The sequence below is a fragment of the Oncorhynchus keta genome, unplaced genomic scaffold (assembly GCF_023373465.1).
Source record: "Oncorhynchus keta strain PuntledgeMale-10-30-2019 unplaced genomic scaffold, Oket_V2 Un_contig_5080_pilon_pilon, whole genome shotgun sequence".
Classification (NCBI taxonomy): Eukaryota; Metazoa; Chordata; class Actinopteri; order Salmoniformes; family Salmonidae; genus Oncorhynchus; species Oncorhynchus keta.
In genome coordinates, this window is record NW_026288111.1 from 1 (window position 1) to 11,155 (window position 11,155).

The window sequence follows — 11,155 nt, forward strand, 5'->3', positions numbered from 1 at the left end:
AGCAGACGCTCTTAACCAGAGCGACTTAAATAGTTATCACTGTTCTAGAACACATTCTAGTTATCACTGTTCTAGAATTACTCCTAGTTATCACTGTTCTAGAATACCAACATCACTGATGTACACATTCTCATATCACTGTTCTAGAACACATTCTAGTTATCACTGTTCTAGGAACACCAACATCACTGATGTACAACACATTCTAGTTAGCAATTGCCCTTAAACACATTCTAGTTATCACTGTTCTAGAACATCAACATTACTGGATGTACAAACACATTCTAGTTAATACTGTTCTAGAACACATTCTAGTTACCGTTCTAGAACAATTCAAATATTACTGATGTACAACACATTCTAGTTATCACTGTTCTAGAACACATTCTAGTTATCACTGTTCTAGAACACATTCTAGTTATCACTGTTCTAGAACACCAGTTATCACTGTTCTAGAAACATTCTACTGTTATACATTTACATTTAAACATAACCAGAGCCACTTAAATGATGAACACATTCTAGTTATCACTGTTCTAGAACATCAAACATTACTGATGTTCTAGAACACATTCTAGTTATCACTGTTCTAGAACACATTCTAGTTATCACTGTTCTAGAACACCACCATCACTGTTCTAGAACACATTCTAGTTATCACTATTCTAGAACACCAACATTACTGATGTACAACACATTCTAGTTATCACTGTTCTAGAACACATTCTAGTTATCACTGTTCTAGAACACATTCTAGTTATCACTGTTCTAGAACACATTCTAGTTATCACTGTTCTAGAACACATACTAGTTATCACTGTTCTAGAATACCAATATCACTGATGTACAACACATTCTAGTTATCACTGTTCTAGAACACATTCTAGTTATCACTGTTCTAGAATCTAGATTACACACGTTCTAGAACACTTTCTAATTATCACTGTTCTAGAACACATTCTAGTTATCACCGTTCTAGAACACATTCTAGTTATCACTGTTCTAGAACACCACCATCACTGTTGTAGAACACATTCTCGTTATCACTATTCTAGAACAAATATCACTGATCTACAAACACATTCTAGTTATCACTGTTCTAGAACACATTCTAGTTATCACTGTTCTAGAATACATTCAACATCACTGTTCTAGAACACATTCTAGTTATCACTGTTCTAGAACACATACTAGTTATCACTGTTCTAGAATACCAACATCACTGATGTACAACACTGTTCTAGAACACATTCTAGTTATCACTGTTCTAGAATACCAACATCACTGATGTACAACACATTCTCGTTATCACTGTTCTAGAACACATTCTAGTTATCACTGTTCTAGAATACCAACATCACTGATGTACAACACGTTCTAGAACACTTTCTAATTATCACTGTTCTAGAACACATTCTAGTTATCACCGTTCTAGAACACATTCTAGTTATCACTGTTCTAGAACACCACCATCACTGTTCTAGAACACATTCTCGTTATCACTGTTCTAGAATACCAACATCACTGATGTACAACACGTTCTAGAACACTTTCTAATTATCACTGTTCTAGAACACATTCTAGTTATCACCGTTCTAGAACACATTCTAGTTATCACTGTTCTAGAACATCAACATTACTGATGTACAACACATTCTAGTTATCACTGTTCTAGAACACATTCTAGTTATCACTGTTCTCGAACACATTCTAGTTATCAGTCCTTCTGTTCTAGAACACTGAAGTGGGTTTCTAGAACACATGACTGTTAACTGTTCGCTATTATAACTGACATTCTAGTTATCACTGTTCTAGAACACATTCTAGTTATCACTGTTCTAGAACACATTCTAGTTATCACTGTTCTAGAACACATTCTAGTTATCACTGTTCTAGAACACATTCTAGTTATCACTGTTCTAGAATACCAACATCACTGATGTACAACACATTCTCGTTATCACTGTTCTAGAACACATTCTAGTTATCACTGTTCTAGAATACCAACATCACTGATGTACAACACATTCTCGTTATCACTGTTCTAGAACACATTCTAGTTATCACTGTTCTAGAATACCAACATTACTGATGTACAACACATTCTCGTTATCACTGTTCTAGAACACATTCTAGTTATCACTGTTCTAGAACACCAACATCACTGATGTAAAACACATTCTAGTTATCACTGTTCTAGAACACCAACATCAACTGTTCTAGTTATAGCTGTTCTTTGTTAATATTGATGTGGGGTGTGCGTGCGACCCACCCTGTAGTGCCTTGAATCCCTGTAGTGGAACTCTGGTAGAACCGGTAACAAACTGCAGTAGTCGTCCTCTCCTCTCCTCAGTGAAGCTCTCTACAGCCTCCCAGAACCAGCAAACCACATTACTGTCTACAGCACAGTGCTTCAAACGGGTGTTAGACTTCCAATCTGCTAGGTCTATCTTCCCCAGGCCTCCGATTATCAACTAGGGAGAGACAGGGAGACAGGCCTCCGATTATACACTAGAGAGAGACAGGCCTCCGATTATACACTAGAGAGAGACAGGCCTCCGATTATACACTAGAGAGAGACAGGGAGACAGGCCTCCGATTATACACTAGAGAGAGACAGGCCTCCGATTATACACTAGAGAGAGACAGGCCTCCGATTATACACTAGAGAGAGACAGGGAGACAGGCCTCCGATTATACACTAGAGAGAGACAGGGAGACAGGCCTCCGATTATACACTAGAGAGAGACAGGGAGACAGGCCTCCGATTATACACTAGAGAGACAGGCCTCCGATTATACACTAGAGAGAGACAGGCCTCCGATTATACACTAGAGAGACAGGGAGACAGGCCTCCGATTATACACTAGAGAGAGACAGGGAGACAGGCCTCCGATTATACACTAGAGAGAGACAGGGAGACAGGCCTCCGATTATACACTAGAGAGAGACAGGGAGACAGGCCTCCGATTATACACTAGAGAGACAGGGAGACAGGCCTCCGATTATACACTAGAGAGAGACAGGGAGACAGGCCTCGATTATACACTAGAGAGACAGGAGACAGGCCTCCGATTATACACTAGAGACAGGAGACAGGCCTCCGATTATACACTAGAGACAGGGAGACAGGCCTCCGATTATACACTAGAGAGAGACAGGCCTCCGATTATACACTAGAGTGAGACAGGGAGACAGGCCTCCGATTATACACTAGAGAGAGACAGGGAGACAGGCCTCCGATTATACACTAAAGAGAGACAGGGAGACAGGCCTCCGATTATACACTAGAGAGAGACAGGCCTCCGATTATACACTAGAGAGAGACAGGGAGACAGGCCTCCGATTATACACTAGAGAGAGACAGGCCTCCGATTATACACTAGAGAGAGACAGGAGACAGGCCTACACTAGAGAGAGATTATACACTAGAGAGAGACAGGCCTCCGATTATACACTAGAGAGACAGGGAGACAGGCCTCCGATTATACACTAGAGAGAGACAGGGAGACAGGCCTCCGATTATACACTAGAGAGAGACAGGGAGACAGGCCTCCGATTATACACTAGAGAGAGACAGGGAGACAGGCCTCCGATTATACACTAGAGAGAGACAGGGAGACAGGCCTCCGATTATACACTAGAGAGACAGGGAGACAGGCCTCCGATTATACACTAGAGAGAGACAGGGAGACAGGCCTCCGATTATACACTAGAGAGAGACAGGAGACAGGCCTCCGATTATACGATTAGAGAGACAGGAGACAGGCCTCCGATTATACACTAGAGACAGGCCTCCGATTATACACTAGGGAGAGACAGGGAGACAGGCCTCCGATTATACACTAGAGAGAGGCAGGGAGACAGGCCTCCGATTATACACTAGAGAGAGGCAGGGAGACAGGCCTCCGATTATACACTAGAGAGAGACAGGGAGACAGGCCTCCGATTATACACTAGAGAGAGACAGGGAGACAGGCCTCCGATTATACACTAGAGAGACAGGCCTCCGATTATACACTAGGGAGAGACAGGGAGACAGGCCTCCGATTATACACTAGAGAGACAGGCCTCCGATTATACACTAGAGAGACAGGGAGACAGGCCTCCGATTATACACTAGACAGGAGACAGGCCTCCGATTATACACTAGAGAGACAGGGAGACAGGCCTCCGATTATACACTAGAGAGAGACAGGGAGACAGACCTCCGATTATACACTAGAGAGAGACAGGGAGACAGGCCTCCGATTATACACTAGAGAGACAGGGAGACAGGCCTCCGATTATACACTAGGGAGAGACAGGGAGACAGGCCTCCGATTATACACTAGAGAGAGACAGGAGACAGACCTCCGATTATACACTAGAGAGACAGGGAGACAGGCCTCCGATTATACACTAGAGAGAGACAGGGAGACAGGCCTCCGAGAGAGACAGGGAGACAGGCCTCCGATTATACACTAGAGAGAGACAGGAGACAGACCTCCAATTATACACTAGAGAGAGACAGGGAGACAGACCTCCGATTATACACTAGAGAGAGACAGGCCTCCGATTATACACTAGGGAGAGACAGGGAGACAGGCCTCCGATTATACACTAGAGAGAGGCAGGGAGACAGGCCTCCGATTATACACTAGAGAGAGACAGGGAGACAGGCCTCCGATTATACACTAGAGAGAGACAGGGGAGACAGACCTCCGATTATACACTAGGGAGAGAGACAGGGAGAGAGAGTTAGACAGGCCTCAGATTATCAACTCGAGAGAGAGAGACAGGTATAACAGCCAGCCAGCCAGAAAGGCAGAAACAGACAGACAGGTATACATTTGAAGTCGGAAGTTTACATACACTTGAATTCATAAAACTTATTTCACACATTTCTTGTTAACAAAGGTAGACAGCCAGACAGGAATAACAGACAGGTATAACAGACAGGTATAACAGACAGACAGACAGGTATAAGAGACAGGTATAACAGACAGACAGACAGGTATAACAGACAGGTATAACAGACAGACAGACAGGTATAACAGACAGGTATAACAGACAGACAGACAGGTATAACAGACAGACAGACAGGTATTACAGACAGGTATAACAGACAGGTATAACAGACAGACAGACAGGTATAACAGACAGGTATAACAGACAGGTATAACAGACAGACAGACAGGTATAACAGACAGGTATAACAGACAGACAGACAGGTATAACAGACAGACAGACAGACAGACAGACAGACAGACAGACAGGTATAACAGACAGACAGACAGGTATAACAGACAGACAGACAGGTATAACAGACAGGTATAACAGACAGACAGACAGGTATATCAGACAGACAGGTACAACAGACAGACAGGTACAGACAGACAGACATAACAGACAGACAGGTATAACAGACAGACAGGTACAACAGACAGACAGGTACAACAGACAGACATAACAGACAGACAGGTATAACAGACAGACAGACAGGTATTACAGACAGACAGACAGGTATTACAGACAGACAGGTATAACAGACAGACAGACAGGTATTACAGACAGACAGACAGGTATAACAGGCAGACAGGTATTACAGACAGACAGGTATAACAGACAGACAGGTACAACAGACAGACAGGTACAACAGACAGACAGGTACAACAGACAGACAGGTACAACAGAGACAGGTATAACAGACAGACAGGTACAACAGACAGACAGGTACAACAGACAGACAGGTACAACAGACAGACAGGTACAACAGACAGACAGGTATAACAGACAGACAGGTACAACAGACAGACAGGTACAACAGACAGGCAGGTATAACAGACAGACAGACAGGTACAACAGACAGACAGGTACAACAGACAGACAGGTACAACAGACAGACAGGTACAACAGAGACAGGTATAACATACAGACAGGTATAACAGACAGGTACAACAGACAGACAGGTATAACAGACAGACAGGTATAACAGACAGACAGGTACAACAGACAGACAGGTACAACAGACAGACAGGTACAACAGACAGACAGGTACAACAGACAGACAGGTATAACAGACAGACAGGTATAACAGACAGACAGGTACAACAGACAGGTACAACAGACAGGTACAACAGACAGGTACAACAGACAGGTACAACAGACAGGTACAACAGACAGGTACAGCAGACAGGTACAACAGACAGGTACAACAGACAGGTGCAACAGACAGGTACAACAGACAGGTACAACAGACAGGTATAACAGACAGGTACAACAGACAGGTACAGCAGACAGGTACAGCAGACAGGTACAGCAGACAGGTACAACAGACAGGTACAACAGACAGGTACAACAGACAGGTACAACAGACAGACAGGTACAACAGACAGGTACAACAGACAGACAGGTATAACAGACAGGTACAGCAGACAGGTATAGCAGACAGGTATAACAGACAGGTATAACAGACAGGTATAACAGACAGGTATAACAGACAGGTATAACAGACAGGTATAACAGACAGGTACAACAGACAGGTACAACAGACAGGTACCTCCAGCTCCTTGTGGTCAAATGGTTTGAGGAGGTGTTGAGGAATCAGTTGGCTGAATCCTTTCTGCAGAGCTAAGAACTGAGCCTCGATCCCCCTCATAAACCTCCAGGTGACATAAAGCTTCACGTACTCCTTCTTGTTGTCCTCGGTTACCGGGAGGTTCTGACCGTTGGGTTTCAGCTCATGTTGAAGGAACTTCCCGAAGGCACTGTGTTCCACGCAGAACGTATGATCTAGAACCGACGAGATGTCATTCTCCCTACACACACACACACACACACACACAGATAACATTGTAATACCCAGAAACGAAGAGACACTGCTGGCACAAAGCTAGTGTAATTACTGGTGTGTGGTACTCACGGTATCCAGACCAGACTCTTGTCTAGTCCAGGGTCAGTAAAGCTAGTGTAATTACTAGTGTGTGGTACTCACGGTATCCAGACCAGACTATTGTCTAGTCCAGGATCAGTAAAGCTACTGTAATTACTAGTGTGTGGTACTCACGGTATCCAGACCAGACTCTTGTGAAGTTCAGGATCAGTAAAGCTAGTGGAATTACTAGTGTGTGGTACTCACGGTATCCAGACCAGACTCTTGTCTAGTCCAGGGTCAGTAAAGCTAGTGTAATTACTAGTGTGTGGTACTCACGGTATCCAGACCAGACTATTGTCTAGTCCAGGATCAGTAAAGCTACTGTAATTACTAGTGTGTGGTACTCACGGTATCCAGACCAGACTATTGTCTAGTCCAGGGTCAGTAAAGCTAGTGTAATTACTAGTGTGTGGTACTCACAGTATCCAGACCAGACTCTTGTGAAGTTCAGGATCAGTAAAGCTAGTGTAATTACTAGTGTGTGGTACTCACGGTATCCAGACCAGACTCTTGTCTAGTCCAGGGTCAGTAAAGCTAGTGTAATTACTAGTGTGTGGTACTCACAGTATCCAGACCAGACTCTTGTCTAGTCCAGGGTCAGTAAAGCTAGTGTAATTACTAGTGTGTGGTACTCACGGTATCCAGACCAGACTCTTGTGAAGTTCAGGATCAGTAAAGCTAGTGTAATTACTAGTGTGTGGTACTCACAGTATCCAGACCAGACTCTTGTCTAGTCCAGGGTCAGTAAAGCTAGTGTCATTACTAGTGTGTGGTACTCACGGTATCCAGACCAGACTCTTGTGAAGTTCAGGATCAGTAAAGCTAGTGTAATTACTAGTGTGTGGTACTCACAGTATCCAGACCAGACTCTTGTCTAGTCCAGGGTCAGTAAAGCTAGTGTAATTACTAGTGTGTGGTACTCACAGTATCCAGACCAGACTCTTGTGAAGTTCAGGATCAGTAAAGCTAGTGTAATTACTAGTGTGTGTGGTACTCACGGTATCCAGACCAGACTCTTGTCTAGTCCAGGGTCAGTAAAGCTAGTGTAATTACTAGTGTGTGGTACTCACAGTATCCAGACCAGACTCTTGTCTAGTCCAGGGTCAGTAAAGCTAGTGTAATTACTAGTGTGTGGTACTCACGGTATCAGACCAGACTCTTGTGAAGTTCAGGATCAGTAAAGCTAGTGTAATTACTAGTGTGTGGTACTCACAGTATCCAGACCAGACTCTTGTCTAGTCCAGGGTCAGTAAAGCTAGTGGAATTACTAGTGTGTGGTACTCACGGTATCCAGACCAGACTATTGTCTAGTCCAGGGGTCAGTAAAGCTAGTGTAATTACTAGTGTGTGGTACTCACGGTATCCAGACCAGACTATTGTCTAGTCCAGGATCAGTAAAGCTACTGTAATTACTAGTGTGTGGTACTCACGGTATCCAGACCAGACTATTGTCTAGTCCAGGGTCAGTAAAGCTAGTGTAATTACTAGTGTGTGGTACTCACAGTATCCAGACCAGACTCTTGTGAAGTTCAGGATCAGTAAAGCTAGTGTAATTACTAGTGTGTGGTACTCACGGTATCCAGACCAGACTCTTGTCTAGTCCAGGGTCAGTAAAGCTAGTGTAATTACTAGTGTGTGGTACTCACAGTATCCAGACCAGACTCTTGTCTAGTCCAGGGTCAGACAAGCTAGTGTAATTACTAGTGTGTGGTACTCACGGTATCCAGACCAGACTCTTGTGAATTTCAGGATCAGTAAAGCTAGTGTAATTACTAGTGTGTGGTACTCACAGTATCCAGACCAGACTCTTGTCTAGTCCAGGGTCAGTAAAGCTAGTGTCATTACTAGTGTGTGGTACTCACAGTATCCAGACCAGACTCTTGTGAAGTTCAGGATCAGTAAAGCTAGTGTAATTACTAGTGTGTGGTACTCACAGTATCCAGACCAGACTCTTGTCTAGTCCAGGGTCAGTAAAGCTAGTGTAATTACTAGTGTGTGGTACTCAGTATCCAGACCAGACTCTTGTGAAGTTCAGGATCAGTAAAGCTAGTGTAATTACTAGTGTGTGGTACTCACGGTATCCAGACCAGACTCTTGTCTAGTCCAGGGTCAGTAAAGCTAGTGTAATTACTAGTGTGTGGTACTCACAGTATCCAGACCAGACTCTTGTCTAGTCCAGGGTCAGTAAAGCTAGTGTAATTACTAGTGTGTGGTACTCACGGTATCCAGACCAGACTCTTGTGAAGTTCAGGATCAGTAAAGCTAGTGTAATTACTAGTGTGTGGTACTCACAGTATCCAGACCAGACTCTTGTCTAGTCCAGGGTCAGTAAAGCTAGTGTCATTACTAGTGTGTGGTACTCACGGTATCCAGACCAGAATCTTGTCTAGTCCAGGGTCAGTAAAGCTAGTGTAATTACTAGTGTGTGGTACTCACAGCATCCAGACCAGACTCTTGTCTAGTCCAGGGTCAGTAAAGCTAGTGTAATTACTAGTGTGTGGTACTCACAGTATCAGACCAGACTCTTGTCTAGTCCCAGGGTCAGTAAAGCTAGTGTAATTACTGGTGTGTGGTACTTTCACGGTATCAGACCAGACTCTTGTCTAGTCCAGGGTCAGTAAAGCTAGTGTAATTACTAGTGTGTGGTACTCACAGTATCCAGACCAGACTCTTGTCTAGTCCAGGGTCAGTAAAGCTAGTGTAATTACTAGTGTGTGGTACTCACGGTATCCAGACCAGACTCTTGTGAAGTTCAGGATCAGTAAAGCTAGTGTAATTACTAGTGTGTGGTACTCACAGTATCCAGACCAGACTATTGTCTAGTCCAGGGTCAGTAAAGCTAGTGTAATTACTGGTGTGTGGTACTCACGGTATCCAGACCAGACTATTGTCTAGTCCAGGGTCAGTAAAGCTAGTGTAATTACTGGGGTGTGGTACTCACGGTATCCAGACCAGACTCTTGTCTAGTCCAGGGTCAGTAAAGCTAGTGTAATTACTAGTGTGTGGTACTCACAGTATCCAGACCAGACTCTTGTCTAGTCCAGGGTCAGTAAAGCTAGTGTAATTACTAGTGTGTGGTACTCACGGTATCCAGACCAGACTATTGTCTAGTCCAGGGTCAGTAAAGCTAGTGTCATTACTAGTGTGTGGTACTCACAGTATCCAGACCAGACTCTTGTCTAGTCCAGGGTCAGTAAAGCTAGTGTAATTACTAGTGTGTGGTACTCACAGTATCAGACCAGACTCTTGTCTAGTCCAGGGTCAGTAAAGCTAGTGTAATTACTAGTGTGTGGTACTCACGTTATCCAGACCAGACTATTGTCTAGTCCAGGGTCAGTAAAGCTAGTGTAATTACTAGTGTGTGGTACTCACAGTATCCAGACCAGACTCTTGTCTAGTCCAGGGTCAGTAAAGCTAGTGTAATTACTAGTGTGTGGTACTCACAGTATCCAGACCAGACTCTTGTCTAGTCCAGGGTCAGTAAAGCTAGTGTAATTACTAGTGTGTGGTACTCACGGTATCCAGACCAGACTCTTGTCTAGTCCAGGGTCAGTAAAGCTAGTGTAATTACTAGTGTGTGGTACTCACAGTATCCAGACCAGACTCTTGTGAAGTTCAGGATCAGTGGTCTCCAGGTCTTGTAGCATAATAGGTTTCCCCAGCAGCTGCTTGTAGAAGGGCAGGGTGAAGCCTCCGTTGATATAGTGACTATGGAACACTGCCAGGCCCATCACACGACCCACAAAAGTGGAAATCGATAGGTGGTCCTATACACACACCATCATCATCATCATCATCATCAGTACTCACAGGGTTGATCTGTAGTGTGTGTGTGTACTCACAGGGTTGATCTGTAGTGTGTGTGTACTCACAGGGTTGATCTGTAGTGTGTGTGTATTCACAGGGTTGATCTGTAGTGTGTGTATTCACAGGGTTGATCTGTAGTGTGTGTACTCACAGGGTTGATCTGTAATGTGTGTACTCACAGGGTTGATCTGTAGTGTGTGTACTCACAGGGTTTATAGAGGAGTTAGGGTTGATCTGTAGTGTGTATGTGTACTCACAGGGTTGATCTGTAGTGTGTGTGTGTACTCACAGGGTTTATAGAGGAGTCAGGGTTGATCTGTAGTGTGTGTACTCACAGGGTTGATCTGTAGTGTGTGTACTCACAGGGTTTATAGAGGAGTCAGGGTTGATCTGTAGTGTGTGTACTCACAGGGTTTATAGAGGAGTCAGGGT

At 44.0% G+C, this 11,155-nt stretch overlaps 1 protein-coding gene across 1 annotated transcript; it reads right to left on the reverse strand.

Moving 5' to 3' along the window:
* Nucleotides 1-2,187: 2,187 nt before the first annotated feature.
* Nucleotides 2,188-10,678, reverse strand: LOC127925095 (E3 ubiquitin-protein ligase SMURF1-like). Its single transcript, XM_052509898.1, has 3 exons — nucleotides 10,505-10,678; nucleotides 6,542-6,800; nucleotides 2,188-2,474 (listed from the first exon to the last, which is right to left on the reverse strand). Exons 1-3 carry the CDS (start codon nucleotides 10,645-10,647, stop codon nucleotides 2,220-2,222), a joined length of 657 nt encoding a protein of 218 aa, XP_052365858.1. The 5' UTR covers nucleotides 10,648-10,678; the 3' UTR covers nucleotides 2,188-2,219.
* Nucleotides 10,679-11,155: the final 477 nt, after the last annotated feature.

Excerpts from the sequence above, each read along its gene's own strand:
- LOC127925095 (XM_052509898.1), bottom strand. The coding sequence starts at position 10,647 with ATGGGCCTGGCAGTGTTCCATAGTCACTATATCAACGGAGGCTTCACC. Across the intron at positions 6,801-10,504 it reads AAGAGTCTGGTCTGGATACT|GGAGAATGACATCTCGTCGG; the intron begins GTGAGTACCACA and ends GTGTGTGTGTAG. Across the intron at positions 2,475-6,541 it reads TTGACCACAAGGAGCTGGAG|TTGATAATCGGAGGCCTGGG; the intron begins GTACCTGTCTGT and ends GTCTCTCCCTAG.